General features: G+C 36.8%; 1 protein-coding gene across 9 annotated transcripts in view; it reads right to left on the bottom strand.

Annotated features, from left to right (window-relative positions):
• The window catches only part of SLC16A7 (solute carrier family 16 member 7), a 155120-nt gene that overhangs the window by 51608 nt on the left and 76209 nt on the right, over positions 1-27303 (bottom strand). For all 9 annotated transcript variants that reach the window (XM_053661916.1, XM_037168006.2, XM_053661919.1 and 6 more), the window contains 2 exons: positions 15297-15427; positions 12554-12800 (listed from right to left, as the gene is read on the bottom strand). In XM_053661916.1, coding sequence (XP_053517891.1) covers positions 12554-12770 — 217 coding nt within the window. In that variant the 5' untranslated portion in view covers positions 12771-12800; positions 15297-15427. The remainder of the gene's footprint in view (positions 1-12553; positions 12801-15296; positions 15428-27303) is intronic.

The following is a 27303-nucleotide window of genomic DNA, read 5'->3' as shown; positions in this document are numbered from 1 at the left end:
ACACATAAAAAGAAGCATAGACATTTTATTTACACTACACTGAAGCAGGGATGTGTTAAGTAAGGGGACAGCATGACTCAGCTAGTAAGTGGCAGTACTGGAGTCTCAACGCAGCCACATCCAAGTCCATAACCTAAACCACTAGTCCACTAGGTCGTGCTACCTCTACAAAGGGGAAGGATGCACACAAAAAAGACTACTTTTGTTTAATGGGAATTTAGTTTAAAAAAACAACAGTTTTTCATCTTTGCAAGAAGAATTTTCACTAATGCCCGTCATTATGCACTTCAAAGTAATAGGTGAGACTGCCAGTAGCAAAAAAAAACATCTCCTAGAAAAAATATAATAAATGATTACAGTTGGAAGGTCATGAATATTATGTATCATTGAAGGTAAGACAGGTAGTTTTTTCAGCCTTATTCAAGTCATTCTATGGTAAATAAATGTTTGTGACTTAGCCACAGAAGCAAAAATCATTATCTGAAACCAAACAGAAATTCAGATTCTTTGTAAGATACTTTCTGTGTCACCATTATTGACTTTCTGAGGAAGAATGAATGCCAAAAATATAGGAAACAAAAAGCATTTCTATTTTCAAGTCTGTTTCTTCACAAGTACATAATTTTTTTAAAAATCTATATATAACAATGATGTATTCTATATGTGTTATATATAACACAATAACAGCTGCCTCATTTATTTTATCTAAGAGAATAAAATTAGTCAATGAGACAAAGGGAGAGTTACACAAATACGACTTTAAAATACACAGTGAATAAAAATGTCTTCTTTTTTTCTCCCATGAGTATATTTTGGAATGTTAATAGTATGCATGGGCCAGGCTATTCTGTCAGTGAAAGCAGTTTCACATACTCTTGAACTGCCTTGAACTTTCAGTTCAGTTGTGTTTGAAATGACACGGGAGCCAGCTTTACAGAGTAGAGGTTATGCTGCCCTTGGAATGCTTTTTCCAGCTCTAAGACATCTCACGTTTAATTTAAGGAACAGCTCTGAGTAATATTTCTGACACAATGTAAAGGTATTTAATACCATTTCTTGATAGGAGCAGTGTTCATGAGAAAGGCTCTACTTCATTTTATCAGAGTCATCTCATTGAACTTGTTTTTCTTTGTCTGAAAAGGCAAGACTAACTCTATCTAGATGTGTTCTGTGCACTCTGAAGTAATCATGAAACACTCCTTGCATCCAAAAAGCATTTGGAAGGTTAATGACAACCTCAAAGTGCTCAAGGGCACTCTAAATGAGGTTATTAAATTTTAACTCTTTTCATATTTCTGACAGACGGAAAAAAAAGTCTGCCCCACACAACAGGGTCAAAGAATATCTGGAGGTTTTCAAAAGTTTCTCCATCTCTAGATTTATGGGAACTCTTTGGAAAATGATAGAAGTCTGCAATCCTGAGACAGATCTCTGTTTCGAAAACACTCTCCATGGCCCAGTTCTTGCCCAAAAGTCAAATAAGCAACCATCTGTTATTTGCGCCACATGGGTTTCACGAATGTCATTTCTACAGCACACACCATTTCACTTTCCCACTAGCATTACTACAGCTTACACCAGCTGAAGAAAAATCTCAAACATTTTTAACTTACAATATAATTTCTTTTCTCTTAATTAAAGGAACTAAAATGATGCTTTTGTGATTTTGGTCTATAGCTGATTTTTATGCTCCTATTATCAATCAATGTAATCATAGACACAAATACTGCATTATCTGGTAGAAGTCTGGAAAATTTAAAAGTAAGTCCAAATCACTTATGCATACCCAATGTTTTTTCCTTTTGTCCATTAAGATTTCACTTATGTTCTTATTTACAGATATGCTGTACTCATCATCTGAAGAAAACAGGTGAGCCTAAAATATTTCAGAGCTCTAGTTACTAGATTTATTCCTTTTCAGCCTTCCAAAACTGCACATTAATTCTGGGGGTGCTGGAAAAATATAAAGATTGCTTCTGTATGGCCTCTCATACAAATCTCTAGTCTAACCATTAACTGAATGAGCGGTGAAGCCAAAACAAACCAACATGACACCATAGTACCCGAGACTCCCAGAGTGTGCCGATCACATTTTAATCACATTTAATGCACGGCTATGGAGCACCACTGTAGCATCAGTCTTCCAAAACCTACTAACAATTCCAAGAAGCTTTCCAAAGCTTTGCACTCAATGCCCTCCTAGTGACCAGAAAGATTCTAAGTGTAACTATTAACACTTCTGTCCTGAGAGAAAGTTGTATTGCTTTAGTAAGAACTTGCAAAATCCAGTATGATAATTGGTGTCTACCTACATAAATGCTGATGTAAATTAGTTCCCAGGTTGTGCAGACTTATCCAACTCTGAGAAACAACAGATAAAACGAGTATAATGAAAACATCGAGTAACTCCAAATTTTTTTATACAGCACAGGAAATGAAGTCTACTACCACAGAAAAAGTCTCTAGGTATGATTGATGCTCATTATCTTTGGATTCCATATGTTTTAAATTGCTTATTTACTAAGATTTATCCATAATGCCCCCCCACATCAATACTTGTGGTGATTTTCCAGTCATTTATGGAGATGTGCACAGTGGGAAAAACTGGAACCACCTGACAGGTATGCCCCCACCCAAGGTCACACAAGGAGACATTCCACCTTCTTGTTTCAGTTCTCTTACTATAAACGAGTCCACTTCTCTACTCAGTGCCACATTTTCCACATTTTTGTACTTCTTGTTGGTAATTTCTCTGTTTAAAATGTCCTTAAAGCCTAGTGCTGAAGTGCTGGCTAGTGTATCTAAGCATAAGAAGGCTGTGATATGCCTTTTGGAGAAAATATACCTTATATGTTACATAAGTTTTATTCAGGCATGAGTTACAGTGCTGTCTGGCACTAGTCCAATGTAAATGGATCAAAAATATATATTAAATAAGTCAAGACACCTTATTTAGATACAATACAACAATGTCATGTATTGATCAGTTGAATAATGTGACCAGAGGCTTATAGGAATTTAACCCTGTATTTCCCCTAAGACCAGGAACTGTGTTCATTTTCAGTCCATAAAAATTTCATAGAACATTAATAATGCAAGTAAAGAGATTTCATTGTATTTTAATACATTTTGAATTATGAATATGCCCCTAGAATGGAACAAAATCGGGGGGGCACTCAGGGCTGTGGTCTCGGCACTCCAGATGCCCGCCTCAGGTCCTCCCTATGGCGTCTGCATGGACACGACGTGTGTTTCCCAGGATCAGCCCAGTGACCACACCTCTCCTCCTCTTGTGGTCGTGAGCTCACATTCCCCTCCTTTGGCCACTAGAATGCTCTGTAACTCTCCCTTTCGGGGCTTTCACTTACACCATTTCTTCTGCTGCAATTTTTCCCTTCCGTTTGATTAATGCTGCATACTCATCATTTAGGTTCAGTTCAAAGAAACATTTCCTGATCACTCAGCTATGAGATGTTTTATATTTTTAATAGTTTCATGGCAATCACTGTGTTTCTTCACTCATATGCTTCATACCTATAATTAAATAAAGAAAGATGAAAATATCCCCTTCAATATCCCCTTCGTATCTTGTAAGCACAGCCTGTGTCTGATGGCCCAGGATGGTTTTCTAGGTGCCAAGCCAGTACTAGGCACACTGTAGATGCTCAATGCCTATCTGTAGGATAAATAAGTGAATGAATGAGATTATATAAGGTTTCCTTCCAAGTTATGACACTGGATTACCTATGCATCCCCACCTTTTATGGCCACAAACAAATATTTGAGCAATAACTGGGCAGAGCTAGAGTTTTGGCCACAGCCAGAAGCCTCACCTTAAGGTTAGGTCTCTAAACCCCACATCTGCACGTGTCATTCCAACCAGAGGAGTGCACAGGGCAATCACTCCACCAAAGTCACTACTGTTAGAATAAAGAAAGACAGACATAGTCAAAGGGTCTTTCCACTTCTGACATGATCCATCAAGCTTAAGTCACTCACCACATGTGAAATATAAATTTCTATTTTTATAAAGTCCTTTTAAAGCAGTTATTTAAAAAGCCGTCGCATGTTTTCAATCCTAATATACATGCTCTTTGAGGGTGTGTAGAATGGTTTCTTCTTCTGAAAGTAATATCGGTAGAAGTACTTTTCAAATCAATCAGTATAGCACAGGGAAGTATTTAATGCTAGACCTCCTTCGGACCTCTTATGAACTTAACCCTACATATATCTATCATACATCTATTCTACTTAAAGAAGAAAGTACTCAATGAGGACTAATAGTAATTCACAGAGAATGAAGAAGGATCAAAGAAAACAACATGGGTGCTGCCTATTTGTCAGCTTGAGCTACCATAACAAAATACACTGAATGTTTTAAATAACAAAAATTTTTTTCTCACAGTTACGGAGGCTGGAAGTCCAAGCCAGCCAGTTTGATTCCTGGTGCTAGCTCTCTTACCGGCTTGTAAACCAGATGCCTTCTTGCTGCCGTGATGGCCATTCTTTGGTATGTGGCATGGAAAGAAAGAGATCTTTCTCTCTCTCCTCTTCTTATAAAACTGTCAATCTTACTGGAGTAGGACCGTACTCTCAGGATCTCACATTTAATCTTAGTCACCTCCTACAAGCCCTATCTCCAAATACAGTGAGAATGGGAGCTAAGGTTTTAATATAAGAATTGAGGGAAATGTGGGTACAATTCAGTCCATAGGACTGTCCAAACTACATTATAACACTCATTGCATCACCATTTTTCTCCTCTATACCCTTTATGGTGATGGAAAAAATAAAATTAATTCTAAAAATGAGAACAGCTAACACATACATACATACATACATACATACATACATACATAACTCACTCATTGCTCCAGCAGGCACACCATTGCTGTCACCAGTGGCCACACACCCCACAGCCTATTTCACAAACCCCATGACTTCAAACATGACACCACTTCTGTGCTACTTTAGGATCATGGATTATCTGCAACCACCTCATCTGAACATTTCTTATGGCATCTGTTTCTGCACATCACTAGTCTCTGAATCAAACTTGGCCTTGCTTCACCAAGTTAATGGCTCCTGGGTGCCAGGTGCAAAAAATTCTGAGAAAGTGAATTTCTGGCTTTACCTGGAAAGTCAGGAAATCAGAAAGTTGGGGATGCCCCAAATATAGCAAGGATTTTTAAAGGTGTGCAATGCCCCAAAAGAATGACCAATGTCTACTTTACCACCTGAATAGTGAGTAAAGACCATGGATTTTCTTTTAGAACTAAATATTGATCTATTTATTCCTTACTTTACCCTCTTTTTCCAAACCTAATTGGACAGGTAGCTCTAGTCAAACTTACTATTCATGAACCCAAACTGTGGTTTAATTCTATAATAGTTAATATCAAGATCAACAAAAACAATAGAAAATTTCATAAGCATGAAACTCAGTACTTTATATATATTGAAATCCTGATATTATAATTTCTGACAATGATCCTGAGCAGTAGATACCACATGTGCATGTACATATCTATGTTTTCCTTTTTTTGATTTCACAGATGGGGAAACTGAGGATCTAGGGTCAACCAGGTGGCCCGGACAACAGAGTGGCAAAGTCCACCCTTCTTATGTTATTCTGAAGCTCATTATTTTCACGACAATGCTCTTTTGCCTCTCACTGGGACATTAAACTATTGATAAAGCCTCCTGAGATCCCAGAAATTTCCATATCTGAGCTCCACCTAAGAGGTCAACTCTTACAAAGTTCAATTGAATTCTCTAGATGGCTACTAAGTACTATAATTCATGAAGCAATCAAGTTTCTAAATACAGTATGTACATTCTGATGTATATCTAGCTAGCTACTTGGCTACAGAGGAATGAACTAAATGCAGTGTTACCAATGAGTGATTAATTCAAAACTAACACATTGGTTTTATTTGGGGGGAAATCACATACTAGTTTACTTTTTAAAAGTAGAGAAGGGAGCACTTGTTTTGTCCCTTCAAAACTGTCCTTCCTCTGGGAACAGTCATACTTCTCTTAGGAACTGCTCCTTTTCTGACCCAAATACATACAGTTTCACTCAGGTGGCCCTGAGTAGAACTATATACATTCATCCACTGCCTGCAAGAGCAGGTGCAAAGCAGGCCAGATCCTGGCAATGTTTACAATCTGCCAAATTATTAACTTAGAGAAGAAGGGTTAGTCTTTCTTGTGTCAAATTTTAGACTGAAACACGATACTGAGATGCTGATAATTGTCTTCCCTGAGTCAGAGGGCAGATATCAAAATAAATAAAGTTAGCCCCTTGAACAAAGCAGAGGGGAGAGGAGCAAGAGCAATGTGATAGACAAATAAAAGTCACTGGTGTGTGTTGACCTGGAAGACAGGGCACTTATGCTGCTCCTCCAGTTTATCTGCAGGAACGTCTCTGTTCAGACCTGAGGAATTCTGAATAAGATCTCTGTTGTTTGCAACTAAAATATATCCGCATAAAGTATGTAATAATATAATAACAAATGTTTAGAGGAATTTTAAGCTGAAAACCAGAAAAGATCATCTTGCCAGGTCATATAATAAGCAGGATTTTTTAAGTTAGTAAGTGAAATGTTCACTATCTAAAACACACATATAAAAAAGAATTTCAATAAAGTTTCTTAAATTTTTTTCTGCCAAAATTAACATTTAGTAGTGCTCCAATATTATTTGGACTTGATTTTCGGCCCTGTGTAGGGAAAGTATCTCCTGGAAAAGTTTCACAGGCCTCAGTATACTTGCCATCTGCCCTTGACCCCTGTCTCCTTCCATCCCTGTCTTGAGAGAGACAAAAAGAACTTTAATAATAGAAAGTGAAAGGTCATGAGTTCATTCCTACTTCTGTGCCTTGAAGTGCCTGCTTCTTACTTTTATTCCCATTAAAACTGTTGATGATGATTTCTACTTACAGCTCCTCTTCTATCTGAGTCACTGAAGGCTTCCTCTTCTCAAACAGAGATCCGAAGAAGTAGCACATCTACAAATCTTCTCATGACATAATATATACTCACTGACTAAGGGGCTCTCATAGCCTGTACTAGTCCCCACTTATAATTTACATAATTTATATTGTAGCTACACAACAATCTAAGAAGCCTTCATGTTTGTATCAATCAGTATAACCTAGGTCGTTCTACACAGCACAATGCAGAAGCTTAACAAATTTTTTTCTTATTCGCAGTATAAGATGGGCCAAGGCTCTTCCCCTTTGCAGCCGTGCCATATGCAATTAGGCTGCTGCAGGAGGTAAGAAGGAAAAGGAAGATGCACACCAGTTGGAACTGCCTTGTCTAGGTGTCCAGGGTGACCTATATCCCTCCACTCACAGTTCATTCATCAGAACTGGTCACGTGGCCTCGATCTAAGTAGAAAGAAGCTGCAAAATATACAGGAGGCCGTGGATGAATGGTGAGCATAATGGTTTCTGCCACAATGTACTATATTTCCTAGGACAACTTTAGCAATATCTATGTTCCTGGATGGAAAAAAATCTACCATGGTATAGGCATTAGAAGACCCCAGACCTGCTTGCACAGAATTGTCCAAATGAACTGGATACGCTCTGGTTTTTATAAAGCTAAGATGAAAGCCTTAGGTATCTCAAACACAGGAATGGAATAAACTTTTCAAATTTTATATGACTTATTTTAATCTTTATTCCACAAAATATCTACAGCACAAAGCAAAATGACACAATGTGTTCATTTAGACTTGAGAAAGAATAGAAAAATACACGTTGTATATTATAGTCACAAACCTCCTATGCATAAAACCTGTTGCCTTTTGGGCCTCCAATAAAACAAGCCCACTACTCTAAGGCTTGGTCCTCTATATGTAGAGCCGTCCATCACAAAACCACCACCCTTGTTGTAGCACAACCAGCAGTCACCTCTCACATAATACAGAGGAGTAAACTACCAAGGAGGCAAAGCCAACTCCCCTCTCCACAATGGCTGACTCTTCCAAGTGGTAATGAATATTACCAGAAAAATAACATGAGGTACTCACAGACCGGAATTCAGTAACTGTGTAGCTAACTATGTGTACATTATCTTTTGATAGAGGAACAAATACAAGGATTGTACTAAAAGATAATCCTATGTAATCAATCACTCTTCACGTGATTTTGTCCATCTAAATCCTCATGTCCATCTAAAACAATATAGAAAGTTTAGATTCCAGTATGTTTTCTACTTCTACTTAGTGCTTTATTAATGGGTTGACCACTTTGCTTGGCCTACTGCTGAAATTCGTCGGAACTCCAGGAGACCATATGGACAAGCAGATGGGTTGTGTAATTTAATGTCGTTATGCTAAGGATGAAGTAAAGGATAAACATAATTTGCATTCTTTCCCAACCTTCCTGCATACCTTTTATTACTTTCATTTTTAATTCAGACATCAGAAGGGAAGATAATACCTTGCTACAAAGGCCCAGATGCCAACTAATTACTACAAGAAACCCCAGCCCTGACATCACAGGCCAGGCCTCTGAACACACTCCATCTTACCCAGTGACCCCTCCGTGGTGATTAATAGGTTGAGTGCTAAGCCCTAATGAGTGTGTCAGATCTTGGATGTTCTCTAAGCTAATATAATTAGCAGTATCATATCAAATAGGGTATTTCAGTCACTTGGTAGAAAGATTCATACTTTATAGTAAATTATATGTCTTTTCACCTTATGGTCTTTGAATTTATTTTATAATCATCCATCTAAAAGGACTCTATAAATAGAGGTCTTTGAAATATTAAAAGAAAATTTTAATGTTTTTAAATCAAATATTTACTTTCTTGTACAACAGTAAATCCTTATATCATGCAGAAATTGTTTTCAGAAATGCTCGTTGAAATGCAAGTTTCTGGACTCTACAAACAGAAATTCTGATAAATGGGGTTTGGGGTAAGATTCAGAACTATGCATTTTTAGCAAACTATCCATGATTCACACGCAGAAAATCTGTGGACCACACTTAAAAAACAACACTGCCCCTTTAATAACGGGATCAATGTCTGTGTCCTGGACTAATTAAATCTATTGGACTTTTTGTTGTAAATAGTTGTTTCTGAAAAAATTATTTGCACTCACAGAGGAGGAATTGTTTTCATATTGAAATTACGGTTTTAAATGTGACAATCATATTTTGTTAAGAGATTAAAAACTAATTATCAAGAGAAGACATGAATATTATTTCCAGTAAAACACGTAAGTGTATGAGGCTCCCATTCAACAGTGGACATGGCAGAGAGTAACTTTCCTATCCCGTTGACAGTGGGCCTGGAATTGCTTTGCCACATCTAAGGGAATAACCAAGAGTAGCAGAATTTCTGTAATTCCTGGCTTGTTTCTGTGCCCAGAGATGACATTAAAAATGCCTGATGACTAAGGACCTTAAGCTAAATTCCAACTACTTACCTGGATCTCACCTAAATATTACCATCAATTGTTACATACTAAATAATTTCATGTGTCTGGTCTAGTATTGCTTTCTTAATACAACCAGACACAAATGCCCGTTGATCTTTAATAACATGTTTTATTCATCTATTAACCTAAACATCTGAGGTAGTTTTTTTTCCAAACTGATAACTATTTAACCAATCTCCCATTTTCTTGATGAATTTGAAAGGAGTTCTTTTTTTGTACTTTCTAACATTTATACTGAATGTATTAGTAGAAAAGAATGAATAAAATACAAAATCTACTTAATGATAAGTATATTATAGGTATTTACTTATAAACTGATACTGAGATTTAATGCTTTGAGAAATGTGTTTCAGACCTAGCCGGGTAGTGGAAGGAAGGCTGCCACCTGACCATAGTAAGTCTGTAAGCACATTCTGCTTTCACTGAGTGGGGAATGAGTGTTGGGGTATCAAGCTCTGTCTGACACTCACCAGAAACGACCCCACTTTGTCTCTTTTGTTAGGAAGCCTGCGATTCCCAGCAACCCCAGCCCCTGCCTCCAGGTAGGGAGGTAGAAGAGTTCTAACCAGTGAAATGTGTGCAGAAATAACTTTGTTTCCCTTCCATACCCGGCCCCTAAAATATCCCGCTGACTTCCATGCTGTCCGAATTCATTCTTTGTCCAGCTGGATGGAGCAGCTTTGGAAACTACAAAGCCTTAAGTGATGGCACAGCCACTGGGTAAAACAGCACTTGAGCACTTATTGCTTGAGCAAAATAAACTTGCATTGTGTTAAGTCACTGGGATGTTGAGGTTGTTTGGTTAAATCTAACAGAGTCAATTAAGGCTTCACTGTTACAAGTTATACAAAATTTTGCCCTGACTGGTGTGGCTCAGTGGGTTTAGCATCATTCTGCAAATGGAAATGTTGCTGGTTTGATTTCCAGTCAGGGTACGTGCCTGGGTTGCGGGCCAGGTCCCCCTGTAGGGGGCTTTCTAGAGGCAACTGATTGGTGTCTCTCTAGCACATCAATGTTTCTCTCCCTCTTTTTCTTCCTCCTGTCTCCTCTTTCTAAATATAAATAAATATTTTTGAAAAATAAAAAAGTTATATGAATTCCTTTCTTGCTTATAAATTCATCAATTGTCTACTCAACAGATAATTATGAATCTCTAGGATCTGAATTCCAAATTCACTAGACATATTAATCCACTAGAGGAATTGTTTCAAGTGTATTTAAGTGGTGGGAGGAACTATGTATCTTAACATTAGCACATTTTGGAGCTCAGGACAGGATGACTTTGTCACCTTACAAATTGTTATTAAAGAACATCTGACCTATGAGATAGATGAAGAAAACCCAAAACACAATATCCACTACTTCTACAGTCATCAGAAATGACACAGTTATCAACCTTAAAGCAACTGTTCAAAAAAGAATCTCAGAAAGTGATTTAGGAGTAGAATGTTTTCCTCACCCAGGGACATTATTTTCATCACTTTTTAGAAAGAGAGAAGGTCAGGGGAAGAGACATTGAAACATCCATGTGAGAGAGAAACATTGATTGACTGCCTCTAATAGGCTCACCAACTGAGGAGGGAGCCCACAACCTAGGTATGTGCCCTGACCAGGAGTCAAACCCATGACCTTCCGGTTTATGGAACACCACTCTGACCGTCTGAGCCACACTGGCCAGGGCTAGAAGTAGTGTTTTTCCTAACATACCCAAATAGCATTTTAAAGAGACCACTTGTCACTGGAACAAAAATGCATACATTAACCTAACAAAAAGGGTAAAAGAGACATATACTGAATTAATGTAAACTTGCTAGCATAAAGTGGAAAACATACACACACAGGATTACCAGAGGATCAAATGTTTGCGTTGGTGTGCAACAGGCGATAGCCTAAAGAACACTTATTATGTCATTAAACAAACGACTGTGGTGGGTGAAGCCCCTGAGTTAGGTCTGCAGGAAGCCGAGTCTAGATCCGGCTCTGTCATTTTCTGCAGGCAAAGAGGGAGCCGTGAGAAAGGCAGAAGAGCACAGTGGTGAAATGTTCGGGGTCTCAATTTCTATCTGCACTAATGAGCTATTTGGCTTGGAAGAACTATTTTTCCTATGTCCTATGTCCTCAGTTACAGAATGAAGAGAAGACAATATTTTATAGATTATGAGGAGAAATACACCATGTGACACATTTAGAGAGGCTTTAGCTAAAAGTTAATACTAATAAATATTGGATATGTTTACTAATGATGGAAAGTGAGGAATTGAAGTTGATGGTTTGTATGTGTTCTTTAAGCACTTATATTCTGAGTTTATTCTTGTCTCTTAAAGTCACATACACAGTTGAATAATAAAAACTCAAATATAAATACTTTAATTAATGACTTTAAAAAATCTATGAGACAGTTGGTGTGCTGTTGATATTGATTGAAAGAAGGGAGGTGACATAAAAATGCACTAATTAATTTATATATACATATATATCTTTTAACATTCAGAAATGATATGGTATTTCGATTTATTCATTAGCCTTCCTGAGTCATACCTTCGTTTAACATGAAATGTAACAAAATAATTGTCAGACAACCATTTTCATTTTAAAATGTCATATTTAATAAATACTACAGAGATAAAGAATTATTTCATAGCACAAACCTGAATGAACCAAAAAGGAACAGGATAACACTACACCTTTATAGCTGAAGGTGAAGTACTTCCTAAGCTTATAGATTGCCAACAACTTGAGTTTCTTTCTTATTCAGAAGAAAGCATTTCTACTAACTGTAGCAATGGTAAAAGATGATACTAACAGTGTAGTATAGACCCCATTCCAAATTAAACTTAAAGGTGCTTAGAAGTTCCAAAATGTAGTGAACCTTCATTTGCGAAGAAATCCCATTTCAACAATATCTAGTGAGACTCAGAATGATGTGAGTAGTTTAAGATACTGAATCACTAAAATTATTTTTAAAAACTCAGTTCTAATTATCTTCTTAGTTGATTTGAAGTGACAATAACATGACACTACATGTGAAACATTGTGGCGTGGAAGAATTGTTTTCTTAATCCAGAATTCTATGTATGGCAAAGAACCTTACCTCCTGCATACATAACAGCCAGCATGATGGATGATATCCATGCTATTTCACTGTAGGTAGTGTTGAATATATGCTGGATTTCTTTGAAGAACACTGTGATGGCTTTGGGGAAGGCGTATGAAAATCCAATGCAGATGAAAGATGCAACCACCACCACCCAGCCCCATCCTCCATCAGGAGGTGGATGCAGTGGTGCGCCACCTGCAGGTGGCGGCATTTCTGCTCTTCTCTTGGAATCTCAGGTAACCTACATTAAAGTAATGAAATAAAGCCTTAAACCATATTTTCCTTTTTATATATCACTCTTTATAGTCACTAAAACAGCATTTTCTGGTTCAAACTACAACTATATAATGTTTCATGAATATTTTTAATACTCTTGTACTTAGAAAGTCATCAGAAAATTTACCAAAAAAATTAAGTGAGGTATGTAACTTTGTTATGTGCTAGGACGCGAAAGCATTTAATTTGTTTATGGAAACAAAACGTACTTTAAGGGAAGTTAAGACTTCAGATCTGTATTGAAGTACTGGCCAAAGAAATGAAAGCTGTCTTGATCTGGTTTCTAATAATGAGTCATCTAAAGGGAGTCATCGCCACTTAAAACAGAATTATTTTTAAATCCAAATGTCTGCGTTTTTACACAAACGTTAAAAGGGACCATTTATTAAAGCTGATGAATTATAAAGAATTAAAGAGTACACACACATATTTTAGAGTTTCATTTTAATAACTGAGAGTACTTAAAAATATTTCAGTACAGATCTATTTGGTAAAACCGTAAGATTAGAAATTGTGTGGTTCTAATGAACTAAGTTTGTTTTAACTCACTTCTGAAATAGGTACTATTTCCTATCATTTTATGTATTTTTTGTAGCAGTAAAATTCTCTCAGTCAGATGGATGATATGTTATTGTTTATTAAAAGAAAGGTACTGTCTCTTCTGGATATGCCTAGGAACACTTACCTGCTAGCTTTATGGTATAGAACAACCACTCTCCAGTGAAAGCAATAATCACACATAATTTCATACAATTGATAATATGTTAAAAATATCTTTGTTCCCTAACATCAGTGTGCCTTTGAGTTCTGTAACTGTGCTGAATTTATTGATTAGTTCCAATCATTTATTGGTCAAGTCTTTAGGGTTTCTATAATGTAAGGTCATGTTACCTGCAAACAGAGACAGTTTTGCTTCTTTCCCTCCATTTGGATGCCTTTTGTTTTCTTGTGCAATTGCTCTGACTAGGACCCCAGCACTTAGTCAGCATGTATTCATTCTGATCTAGTCATTGACACACGCGGACACCATGAAAAGATGTGTGTCATCCGTATATTTACAGTCTGCATTTCTGATAATTTCTGTTTTCTTAGAAATAACAAAAATCATCTATTTCATGTGAAGTCAGGTTTCTCCTCGACTATCAGTTAACCTCACATGGTGGGTTTACAGCACGTGAGCATTGGAAATAGTACTTTCAAATAGCATAATACTTAAGAAAGAAAAAAAGAAACATTGTTCCTATTGGTCAAACCAGCCGAAAACAGCAACCTGAATCTGAATTTATATATTATTGAAGTTCGTTAGTATATTTTAAAGTAGTCAACTTTTTATTTCTTGAAAATATCTTTTTTTAAAACCTAGAATACTGGGGAAATACTAAAGGACATTTGAGTGGGTACCTAGTTTTTTTAAATTTCCAAAGTGTAAAGTCAATTATGAAATTTAAAGTCCTCATTGTGCAATTCTCCTGCTTGTATAAAGAAAAACCATATTCTGTTATCTATTCATGAGTTTAAACTATTGCAGTTTTTATTACAGGTGTTATAGTAAACACTTAAAATACAACTGGACAATCTATTTTTAGTCATTTAAAAAGTCAAAAATAACATTTCTAAATAATTTCCAATATATTTAAATAATTATATCCATGTGAATACTGAATTTACTGATACATAATTGTGTTATAAATACTAATATTAAAATTTACTAATGAGATAGGTTAATGTTGAGATTTCCATTTTGCAGACAGAAATTTATGCTCACAGAGAAGTGAAGGGGCCTTTAAAAATCATTATAGGATTGAGTTACTTTTTTCTTACACCTCTTTCTATTTTTGTAGGGTTATTTTTTATAATTCACCAGTTTCTTTTTTTAATATTTTATTTATTTATCTATAGAGGGGAAGGGAAGGAGAGAGGGAGAGAAATACCAATGTGTGGTTGCTTCTCATGTGTCCCTTGCCGGGAAATGGCCTGCAACCCAGGCGTGTGCCCTGACTGGGAATCAAACCACGATCCTTTGGTTCGCAGGCTGGTGCTCAACCCACTGAGCTACGTCAGCCAGGGCAATAATTCACCAGTTTCTTAATATATGATCTTTTGTTCTCCATTTCCAGCATGTTTCCTTAATTTTAATTATAACCACGTACTCCAGATTGCAAGTCACTACTCTTACATCTCTTTGTACTTTCTTATCTCCAACCTGCTTTGTTTCTTCCACATAAACTGAAATCTTGTGACTGCTTAACTAAATCATCGCAAAGTGAACCCCAAACCACTGAACCTTTGAAGATTTCTACTTTCAAGACTGTCTCCTGTTTCTTATTAACAACTCTTGAGTTAACTAATAGTCAAGGTCCAAATCATATTAATTCATTGGCCTCATGTTATTTTCCTATACAATTTATGGCTTTTATTCGTGGGCATAATCAAGAAAAACAGAGTTAAAAGTATTACTTACCTGTTGACTGATCCCCACTTGAACGGACTTCTTTGGTTTACACGTGGGACAGTTAGGCCCAGTCACTATTCCTTCAGACGTGCTATTTGAAGGTGACACAGAGGATGAGAGATAGAGCGGACTCCGGTTATCTAAAGAAACAGACATACAAGGGTTATGCGAAAAACCGAGTTCCACAAGCTTCATCGGATGCACCAGCTATAAGTCACCCCAATAAACTATGACCATCATTCAACATAATTAGCAAAATTGAATATACAGGGTTAGGCAAAAGGAAGTTTATTATTGTGAGTATGCAAAACACAGTTTATTTTTTGCCCTCCCCTGTCTATATACATATTTATAAATATAGATATATGCACACATATATTATATTTACATGTCTTTGTTCATCTGTTGATAGAACTTGTAAGGTATGAAAAATGATTAAACATGTGCCTGAGGAAAAATAAAAAACATAAAGTGAAGAATTAGTGTCTTAAAAATAATTAACAATAGATTACTTATCTACCAACATGAGAAGGAAATTTATTGGAATTCATTGAGTAGAATTCAGTTAAATAAAATATCCACTGTCAATGGAAATAAGTAAAATGTTTAAAAGAAAATTATTAGAAATACTATCAATAATACACATTTTACAATCAGACAAACTAGGCCATAGGAAAAAAAGCATTTTAGGCATTCTAAAATGCATTTAAAAAGCATTCTAATTCTTCTGATTTAGAATTCACACTTCCTAATCAAGTCTGGGTCACAGATGAACCTGCTAATACATAAAATACCTTTATTTCTTCTTAAATCTGGCAATGAGTATATGGCAGCTAGTATTTAAGAGTTTATTTGGTTTGGGCTAAGCATCCTGTGCTTAGATTTAGGGCTAAGAAAAAGTCAACTCTTGCAATTAAGTAACCAGTTGCCTGCCTTGCATCCAGGGCTGCCTGTCCTGGGGTGCCCAGTGAAAGCAAGGCAGCCACCGGGTCAGACAAGGCTGTATGAGAGGATGAGGAAAGTGTGTATTCTAGCTGCCAAGTCAATGAGGAACTGAGGGTAGCAACTAGAATGAAGATTGGTAACAATGAGAAAGCCATGGATAAAATCTAAGACATAAAGCTAGAATTAAAGTTTTAACTTGTGCTAAGTATGAGGAGTTATCCTAAACGGGTATCCTGGGGCTGGGATAACAGTAGTGGGTAAAAAAAGGCTCACATCCTTGGGGACCTCTGTGACCTTTTAAAGCTAGGTACCATGTTTTTAGACTATAGGACGCACTCCCCAATTTGGGAGGAAGGGGGTGCATCGTCTAGTCCCAGTGTTGCTTACCTGGCTCGCTGTGGGGGGGAAGGCAGTGGCCTGTGTTATTTATGTTATTAAATATTTTACTGCATTTTTTGCTTCAAATTTTTTTTCCTCCTCTAAAACCCAGGTGTGTTATGGTCTGGTGCATCTTACAATTCAAGAATGGCAGCTCCATTCTACCACAAGTAACCAGCCCATCCAAAAACAGAACCCCTTTTCTTTTCCTTTCTTCTCTTCCTTTTTCTTCTCTTCCCTTTCCTTCTTTTCTCTTTCATTTTCTTTCTTTCTCCTCCCTTCCTTCCTTCCTCCCTCCCTTCCTTCCTTCCTTCCCCCCTCCCTTCCTTCCTTCCTTCCTTCCTTTTTTGTATTTTGAGGAAATACATTTTCTCTCAGTTTCTTCTGGCAGAGAGAGCTGCCCTGAGTTCAAAGCAAAGCCTCAGAGAAAAGCCAGAAGCTTTCCTGAAAATTGGACTCTGTCCCTCCAGTCTGTGCTTAATTAATTATCTTGGTGGTTTACAGAAGCCCACAAAATAACAGAGATCTTGACAATCCACATTCTAAGTGCTCATCAACATTTCTACAACATTTTCACAGTGCCTTAACCTAACTGGCCTATTTTCTTCCAGAAAGATCACTCCAAATCCAGGTCTTCTTTCAACAAATTGGCCAATCCAGGAACTCTCTGCTTGATAGATATAGCAATGATAAACTATTTTCATCCCTTTCTTTACATCAATTAATATACTATATTTTATACATATTTATGCAGGTATAGTTGTACAATGTGTATACTGGCCTTTAGTTTTAAAAATAAAAGGCATTAGAATTTGTGTCTGACTAAGGGAAAAAGCAGAAGACCAGCAGTTCTTAAAGCAAGTTGAAAGGCTGTCCGTTAAATTGGGAAAGCAACTATTCTGGGAATGGCTTCCTGATGTACAAGGAGGCGTAAAGCTCATTCTACTCTTCTCTACCAAGGCAGGGTTAATTACTATGGTGAGGAGCTGGGCAGTGGTATCAGCAAATTTGGTTTATTTGTAATTCACTCATATCCCATTGGCTTTACTTATAACAGGGTGCATAGAGAAAAGTTTTAGAGTGTTCAATTATTTTCTAAGGATTCAATTAATTATCATAGTCCCCTAACTAAGAGGGAGTGGTGTTTTATAATTCACATTCATAAATGAGGGCCTAAAGACTCAGAGGTGTGGAGTGATTTTTCCGCAGTGATCAGATTGGTAGCATGACCAGGATCTGTTTGTCAGGCCCAATGTGACTCATTCCACTTTAACACACCAACTTGGAGGCTGCTCTTTCTGCTTACACATATACTCTTTCAGATTTACTTCCATGGTGAATTTCCAAACTCATGTCTTGCGTAAAACCTCACCTCTCTTGTCCACTGGAATTCAAACACTTGTTCTGTGGAATTCTAAATCCTACCTATCCTTCAAAGTCTTTAGAAATGCGTCATTGTTCCAGCGTACTTATATCTTTTTATAATGTCTTTGAGTATATAGAATACAGTATATAATTGCTGCTAATGAAAAGGTGACTTACTGGCTACTAAAAGTATTTGGCTATTTCAAGTTGTTGGGGAGGAAGAAACTTGCCTCTACCCTCGAGGTTCTTCTGATGAGTTTAGTAATCAAATGGACATGAGACAGATTAGCAGGAGATAATGACAAAATATAATACATGGGTAAGTATGGGAATCTGAAATACATGAGAAAGTCAGAGACCTCACATGCACAAGAGGGTCAGAGGTACAAAGGGGGATTGAGGTACTAAAGACATTCTGAGCTAGGGATTAGATCATGCACCCTGGGGGCTTCAAAGGGTGACTGCAAGATAAGAACAGACCTTCAGTGAATCCAAGTTTGCCCTGCTCTATAGATAGGTCAAAAGAAGTTATCTCCGATAATGTCTTTATGAGCAAGAATCCCTAATTCAAGTTCTTCTGGGTAAAGAAAGGGGCAGAAGTATCTCTTGAGCCTGTGACTAAGGTTGCCTTTAGCTCAAAATAATCTCTATCACAGAGGCACGTGTCGTGTTGGCTTGTTCTGAGCTCTTGTCAACTGTTTTTCAAAAACGTATGGGTGGCCTATACTGACACACTAGAACTCTGCCTTGTCTTCTAGAAATCAATGGGGGTTGATTGCTTTATGGAGAAGATGATGTAGGATAAAAAACTGATGAAGCTCTTAGTGACGGTCAACAGTTAGACTCTAGCGTGGTATTTCAGGGCCTTTCTCATTCAGTTGTACAAATATCAGAATGTTTCTTTACGTGTTTTATGAATAATTATTTCTTTAATTTCTAAAATCTAAATCAGGGTGCATCCATTTATGAACCCTTATAAATACTTTATGCCATTCAGCAGTTTATGTTTCAAAATACAGTCCAGAAATAATGTACTCAGCAAACTAGTCCCCAGTTCAATCAGTATTAAATCAAGTTGTTAGGAGACTTTTGGCTTCACCGTAAATCCTTCTAGATAGCCCACAGATAAAGCATGAGTTGTTCTTTACAGCCCATCTAAAAAATGGCCTATCTTTTCTCCTAAAAGGATAAATATTTCCTTAAAGAATAACAAACTGGGTATTTTTTGCTATTTCCTCTTTCTTCTATAAAAGAGTATAATGATGTCAATTAATACACAATGTTTAAGTTTAGATGACAACTCACCTTAATTTTATAACAGGAATTAAACTAAACCAAATATTTTTTTTCCAACACATAAGTGACTTAAAATTAGAATCTAATTTCCAGGGCCTTTTCTTTCTCCTCTTACAGTGGACCATCTTTGAAATCCTCTTGACTGATTTATTTGACAACTAGACACAAGTGGTATCAATGGGCATGGCCCACAAAATGTTAATAACACAAACCTATTTTTAAATGTAAATGATTGCTGTAGTTAAAAGGACTCTGGAAATGTTAATTGTAATAAGGTCATACTAACTACAGATTTTTTAACAAGCAAATTAGAAAATAATATGAACTAGCACACAATTATTTATGAAAAATTGAAAATTGACATCCATTAGCAAAAAATTCCCCTAATTTCTAAAACACTACATTTAGAATTGTATAAAAGCAATTGCAAGTGGGAACACTCGCTGCCAAAAACTATGTCTGTGTCCTGTCCTAATTCCCACAACCTGTAATATGCCTTATATGGTCTCATAAGTAAAATGTTTGTTTTCCCCCAAAATTCTTATGTTGATACCTAATCACGAATGTGATGGTATTAGGAACTGGGACCTTTGGGATGTGACTAGGTCATGAGGGTGGAGCCCTCAATAAAAAGATTAGTGCCATTATGAAAGAGGCCTGTGAGAGTCCCCTTGCCTCCTCCGCTGTATAAGAGGACACAAGAGGATGGCCACCTAAGAACCAGGGAGCTGGTTCTCGCCAGGCACTAAATCTGCTGGCGCCTATTTAATCTCCAACTTTGCAGCCTCCAGACAGCCACCCAGTCTCTGGTGTTTTGTTATAGCAGCTCTAACAGACTAAGGCTTATGGCAAAAAGCTGTAATTAAGTTAAGGATCTTGACAGAGTTTATCCTCTATTATCCAGGTGGTCTAGCAAAGCAGTCTCATGTATTCTTATGACATGTGCACTGACCAGCAGTGCCCACGGCGTCATGGATGAGATATGAGACAAATTCACACGGACTGCCGAGTCCTATGGAGGGAAAGGGCCGGCGTGGGTACTCCCTCAAGGGGGGAGGGCCTCCGAAGGGCCTGGCCACCCTCTCAAGGGGAGAGTGGCTTGGAGCGGCCTGGTAACTATCTCTCAAGGAGAGAGAGAGAGTGTGCTGACCCTTGCTTAAACAGCCTCTTATGTATTTATTTTTTTTTGCACAGGAGTTCAGGTACAACTTATTAATCACTATCAGGCAGTAAATAGTAGATAGTATACGATGAACCATTAGGGCTTCTTCTAAATCAGGGTCTGTCAGCTAAAAGGCTACAGAACTTTGGGAACATAAACTCTTTTTCTGCTCAGGCCTTTATCATGTAACTAAAAGCATTTTCAGCAAAGCAGGTCTCACAGGATTGGTAAAAATTCTTTATCTTGCCAGGTTACCCGGGCCCAGTGCTAGCTGCTGAAAGGTTGCACCGTCTACCCCATCACAGGTCTTCAGGCTTAAGTGGATTAGAGCCAGAGAGTGCTTCTCCCAGAGGACATGGGGACTCGGGCTTCCTCAAAGCCGGGGGCGAGGGTCCCTCACTCCCTCTTTGTCCCAGCCCCCCCCACCAGTCCTTCCATGATGGCTTCCCAAGTGATCTTGTCGGGCCTAGGTTGCCCCTCCTCTGAGGGCTCTCACCTGTCTCTGACCAGCGGACCATACTTTGGGGGCAGGGAGATGAAGCAGAGGCAGCGTTTGCTACCACAGACAAGCTTTGTCTCTTTGTGGCTCGCATTCCAGAGGTTGCTCACTCAGCCTCAGGCATGGGAGACGGTTTACAATACCTGAAACCAGGCAGAGCAGTTCCCAACATTCTTACAAGACAGAGGCAACGGGAGCTAAGACACAGACACACAATAGAGAAGACACAAAAAAGCAGTGATATGAAAGAGGAGCCTGAGCAGAAAGTGATGTGGTCACAAGTCATGGGACACTGACTGCCAGCAGTACCTAGAAGAGGCATAGAACAAATCCTTCCCTGGAGCTTCTTTAAAGAGACACCTGGGCCTTTGGAAGTGTGAGAATAAATTTCTTTTGTTTTTAGCCACCAAGTGTATAGCAATCTGCTATAGCTGCCTTAGGAAACTGACACAGCAGTGGGGGTGACATCATTTATAAATGCCACAAACTCAGGAATTCCACTGGAGGATATGTTCCTTACAGGCAGATGTGCACACGTGTGCAAAGAAATGTGTACAGGATGTCTAGGGCAACATCACTTGTAACTTGAAAGTCACTAGAAAAATGGGTAAACTGCTGTATGTTTATAATATAATATATGACTATAAAAAGAATGAGGTAGATTTTATGCACTGATATGGAATGCTGTTAAAAATAATGTAACAAAAGTGAACTGTAAAACAGGCAAATATGATTCCATTTATCTTAAATTGTATACACAAAATGAAATATCATATTTGGATATGTATAGACTTTACTGATGAACTTTTAGAGCTAATAGTAATAATTATGTATATTTGGTCATCATTTATGTATACAGTTTTGTCTCTGAAGTAAAAATTGTAATGGGAAAAGGACCTGCTCTCCTTTGATATAATAAAGCCAAATATGACGGTTAAAAAAAAATTATTTAGAACAAGACATATACATAAGTAGCAGGTACCCTTGGAAGTGGTTACATACAATTTATATATATTTTGGAAGTGGTTACATACAATGTGTATATTTTTTAAACATTTAAATATTATATAATGAGTACAGCTTATTTTTATTAAAAACTTTTTGTATTTTTATAAAATCTTCATTTTTACACATTTAAAAATCATTTTTCAATTACAGTATATCAATTGTAGTTGAAAAATATTTTTACAAAGATGTAAAAAATAAAATAAATAAAGACTTTACAAAAATGCAAAACAGAATTTTAGTATGCAAACATAAATGCATTCCCTTATATGTTAACATGATTGTGAGTTGTAGCAGTTACTTCTGTTTGAAGGAAACATAGAATTCTTATCTTTATTTTCCAATGCTTCATCCTGTTAGCTAAATTTCCATACAAAGGTAAGTCCCTGTTTATAAATCTTATCTAGTGGTTCTCAAAATGTGGTTCTAGTTCAGCAGCATAAGCATTACCTGGTAACTTGTTAGAAATGTCAGTTCTGAGGCACCACCTCAGACCTACTGAGTGAAACTCTGGGGAAGATCCAGCAAACCTGCAGATTCGTTAAGTACTGCAGGCGATTCTGATGTGCAGTAACGTTTCAACATTACTGGGCTCTCCTCTTACACCCTTGCAAATGGTGTTTTAGTCACAGTTTTAACCTTTTTGCAGTTTTGAGCCACCATGATGTTGCACAACTCCTCAGCCCATTTCACTATTTCCTCCAACGGAAACGTTCCTCACCATTCTCTTCCCCCATCCAACACGTGTATAACTGAAGACACAGAGTTGTAAGCTGCCCTATTCATGAGGGCCGACTTTGACACCAACCCTAACTCCCCACGCACTGTGCACACTTTTACCATCACATGTATGGGTCTATACAATACTTGACTTTATTCTCAGAACATAAAAGGTGTTCAATAAATATTCTCAAATGAACAAAAGTGAAAAGGAAATTTATTTATTGGAAATAAGAACTTTTACCTTTTTTTCTTTTTATTGAATTAATCAGGGTGACATTGGTTAAGAAAATTACATGTATAATGTGTTCCTGTGTATAATGTGCACCTATGTTTTGGGCCCAAACTTTTAGGAAAAAATGTTTTGCTTTAATTTTTAATTCAATTTTTAATGTATTTATAGTTAGAAACAAAATCGATCATCATATTCCAGGGTATTATTTTACACATGGATATCATTATTGTTTTCTACAGTTACATTTTTAATACATAAGCATAAATAAAAGAATTCAAAACATTTATTTAGACATAAAATTAGTACTACTCATGTATAATGTGCATCCTTATTTTTCCCTCAGAAATTTGGGCAAAAAAGTGCACATTAAACATGGCAAAATATGTGATGGTTGCAAAGCCATTTCTAATAACTTTCCCACTTTTCATATTTAAGTGACATCCCTGGTCAACCTGGAGAAAAATGGAATTACATGTAAGAGATTTAGGGTCTTCTACTTTGCATTTAGTGCAAAATTAAACAGTAAAAACTCTTTGAAGAGTTTTTACTGTTTTGTTTCATCCCTCAATTTGAAAAAGTGATTAACTGACACTAGAGAAGGGGAGTTAGACAAAAATTCCTGGATGTTTCTAGAAAGAAAGGCCAGAGAATACCTTTCTCACTTTTCTATTTAAAAGTCCATTTAAAAAAAGAATAATAAAAAAATTCATAAGATTTCCTGTTACAAATGATGAGATTCAGAAATATGTTAGAATCCCCTAAAAATTTCTATAGAATATAATGCCATTGGGGGCAGAATAAGAAACAGCACCACAGGAAGGGAAGCATCCTGGCCAGGGCGTCAAGTACCATGGTTTTCTGATTCACCAGGATAAGCTTCCTGGGCCTATTGATGCCTGTGGCTCGCAAATGGCTAAGGCGAGGCACATTTCTTCCTGTGGCCCATTGCTCTTTGCAGAATTCTGGATATATTTAGTTCCACCTGAGACATATCTGTCACCTAACATTCTGTCAGCCATAATCTCATAATTCTATGACCCCAGGCCCCTATTTCCCTTGAATAATCATGTTTATAGTATGAAAAAACTAAAAACAAAACCAAACAAACAAAAACTCTGAACGCCTAACTTTGAGAAGTTGTTGAATATATTACTGTAATCCACTTGCTAGATTCTTATATAGACATTAAATGATGATTATAAAAATTATGAAATGTGGGAAATATATAATATTTGGTAAAGAAGGTTTGATATAAACTATGTGATAGCAGAATTTAAAAATATTATATGTAACAAAAGAGATGCAAAAATACATAGGTAACAGTGTTAGAATGAGGCTTGTAAAAATTATATTTCCTAAATTAAAATGCTGAGGTCAAAAAATTATATTTCCTGAATTATAATACCTTTATCTTAACATGTAAATATTACCTTAACATGTAAATAATATTATCTTAAGATGTAAAATAACACATAAATAACGTATAAAATTACACATTTAACTATCTGCCCTAATTTTGGCTTTTATATCTGCTTTGAAAAATGACTTACTTTTAACTTGTCTACAACTAATTCCAATATGGTTATTGTAATATTATACAGCAAAGTTAGAAACTGTATCTTCCTTAAAGATCTTACTTCCATTTTTGTTTCCCTTTTTATTTGTTTTATATTATTTTGTTTTTAGTTATACTTAAGTAAAATTATGAGGGTCTATATAAGTTGTAAAGAAAATACCCAGAGATTGTCCCCCTACATAAAATGAGATATAAATTGCATTTGCTGATTATTAATTATCTATGTAAATAACAATTACTGTTATATATTATGTTACAAGTAAGCATCACTGATTAAGACATTTGATACTTTAACATGAATTTTTTTATAATTCTATTTGGTAGCTATTTCCTCCATTTTGCAAACAATAAAAAAATTCAACCAGGTCAAATACCTTTTTTAAAGTCTATCTCTAGCATTTGTTTCACTCTAGGGCAAGGCTCCTAAAGAGTTAAGAGCCATGCACTTCCCACCCCCTTTATGTTTCTCTTCAACCGTGAGTTACCTGAAGTTCACACCGCCACCCTTTCTCCATCCTACTGTCATTTGCCTGGTCTAACACTTGCTCTGCACAGGTCAGATGCCTGGGTGTTCTGCCCTCCACCCATCCCCACTCTGTGCTTCCCCAAGCACTCCAGCTGGCACTCAATTAGTTAGAAATTGTCAAAATAGAAAGAGGACACTAAAGCCAAAGCCCACGAAAACAAACTACCCACGAATTTAGAGAACTGGCACCAATCAGGATTAAGTGATGTCAAAGGAAAGGGCTGTGGAACTCAGGACTCTAATCGCATCATCAGTTGTCTTCTGCTATACACTTACGAGTGAATTGAATTGGTGTTCTTTCTGTTGTTCATAATTATCTGTCTCCTACTCAAGCTTGTCCTGTGTCCTTATCCACTGACTCTGGGCTAAGCCATATCACCAAGAAATATAAGCCAATGACATATAGGCCATGTGCAAGAGTACACTTAACATGTGTCTGCATGTGTTCACCTATACCTGTGGTCCTTATATTCCAACATGACAACATGTACTTTTAGTTTAGATCCCTGAAAATAAGAGCCTGTTTGAAGGTAAGCTAAACCCATGAGAGCCCATGAGAGCTATAGCTGACCCATAGCCTCCAGGTAGCATGAAAAAGACGTTAGTATCTGTTATGGTGAATCCTAAAATATTGGATTTGTTTGACAGAACAACATAATCTCAGGTTGGATGTATAAAACAAAATCTTGAAATATATGGCATTTCTTTAAGGGAGGGCAGCTGGTAGTGAGGACCTTGTTAGAAGAGCTTAGAAGAATGAGAATTTATGTTAGGCAGTAGCAAAATATTTGGTAATACTTTTGTTGTGATATCTTGAAAGGCAGAAACTACACACAGTGCAGTTGGGGTAGGAGGATAAGAAAAAATGTCAGTGTATGAGTTGGTGATCCTTAGCTATGGTCAACAGATACCAGGAGCGGCAATGAGGTCATAATAGACGTGACCTGCTTGCAAGCAGGAATGAAAAGGGTAAAGGGATAAAACACGTATTACAGGACTTGCAGGGCTGAAAGATACATTCCACCCCCCCTCCCAACCTTCAGTCTGGTAAAAGATCCTCAAGTATGGCTTTAGTACCTTCCCTTAAACCCTCTTCCAAGCTGAAGTCAGACACCAGGAAATTCTTCCAGTTTGCAAAATAGTTATGAGTGTGGGTGGTGAAGAGATCAGTGGTACATTCCCGGGAGGTCTAATTAATTTTTCTATTATTAAGAATATTTAGAGAAACATGTCTCACAAAGAACTGAGAGTTACTATTTATACTAACTAGAATCAAATAATTTTAAAACCATGGTTCAAAGGGTTATAAGATATGCTATTGTCTTGAATAAAAATAGTGACTATTGTAAATGTAAATGATCAAATTGTTTCATGTGACATGTAGAGATATTATAACATGAACAATTTAAATACATGCATCACAGTAAATGTCACAGTACTATAATAAACTGTTGTAAACCTTTGAGCTGGTAACATTCACACTGGCTCTTCGTTTCTTTTTGTAAATGTCCTCTGAGGTCCCTTTGCAATTCATATTTGATTCTGTGACACTAAAATAGTTCTATTTATAGACTTTCTTAGCATGTGAAAAACATATTTCTTCCTTTCTCTGAGAAAATATTACTGACATTCAAAAATAACTAATGAACAGAAAGGCATTATTTGAGCAAGTTTTCTAAGATTCTAAAAGCTAAAGGCTGAATGAGAAAAGTGTTTTTGAAAGAACTAAGTGAGGGGATTCTTTTAGGTAAGCAGACAAGGCAGTGTGGTTTAAACATGAGAGGCTACTAAAGGTCAAGTATTTGTTCCTTAAGTGTGCTTAGATTTTTATTCAATTTCCAAATCACAATTTAGCTTCCATAAAAGATATCATATGATATCCTCAGAGGATGTGGTGCTATAGATTCAAATAATTTTTCATTTATCAGGATTAAAATATTAAAGTATATTGTCATGTTTGTTAAACAAATATGTTCCCATAAAAATGGGAAAAAATTAAAATTATGTTCATAAAATTTAAATAAGATATTATTAATAATGAGTAAAGGTTGACTATTTACAAACATTCTTAAAGATATTCCTCTTGTCAAACTTCTATGTAAAAGTTATGACGCTGGCATCCCTGGGGATGGTCATTTCCTGTAAAAGAGCAATGGGACCCAGCTGAACTAGGAGGCAGAGCTGAAAGTGATTGCTTTCACCATATCTTATCACGTTCAAAGAAGATGCTCTCTAAGGAGGCCTTACTGTGAAGTTCCACAGAATCCAGCATTTCAAGCACCTGCATTTAGAATTTGATGTTATTGTGC

The sequence above is a fragment of the Artibeus jamaicensis genome, unplaced genomic scaffold (assembly GCF_021234435.1).
Source record: "Artibeus jamaicensis isolate MK-2021 breed Jamaican fruit bat unplaced genomic scaffold, CSHL_Jam_final contig_233, whole genome shotgun sequence".
Taxonomy (NCBI): domain Eukaryota; kingdom Metazoa; phylum Chordata; class Mammalia; order Chiroptera; family Phyllostomidae; genus Artibeus; species Artibeus jamaicensis.
This window is presented reverse-complemented; position numbering and strand designations above follow the sequence as displayed.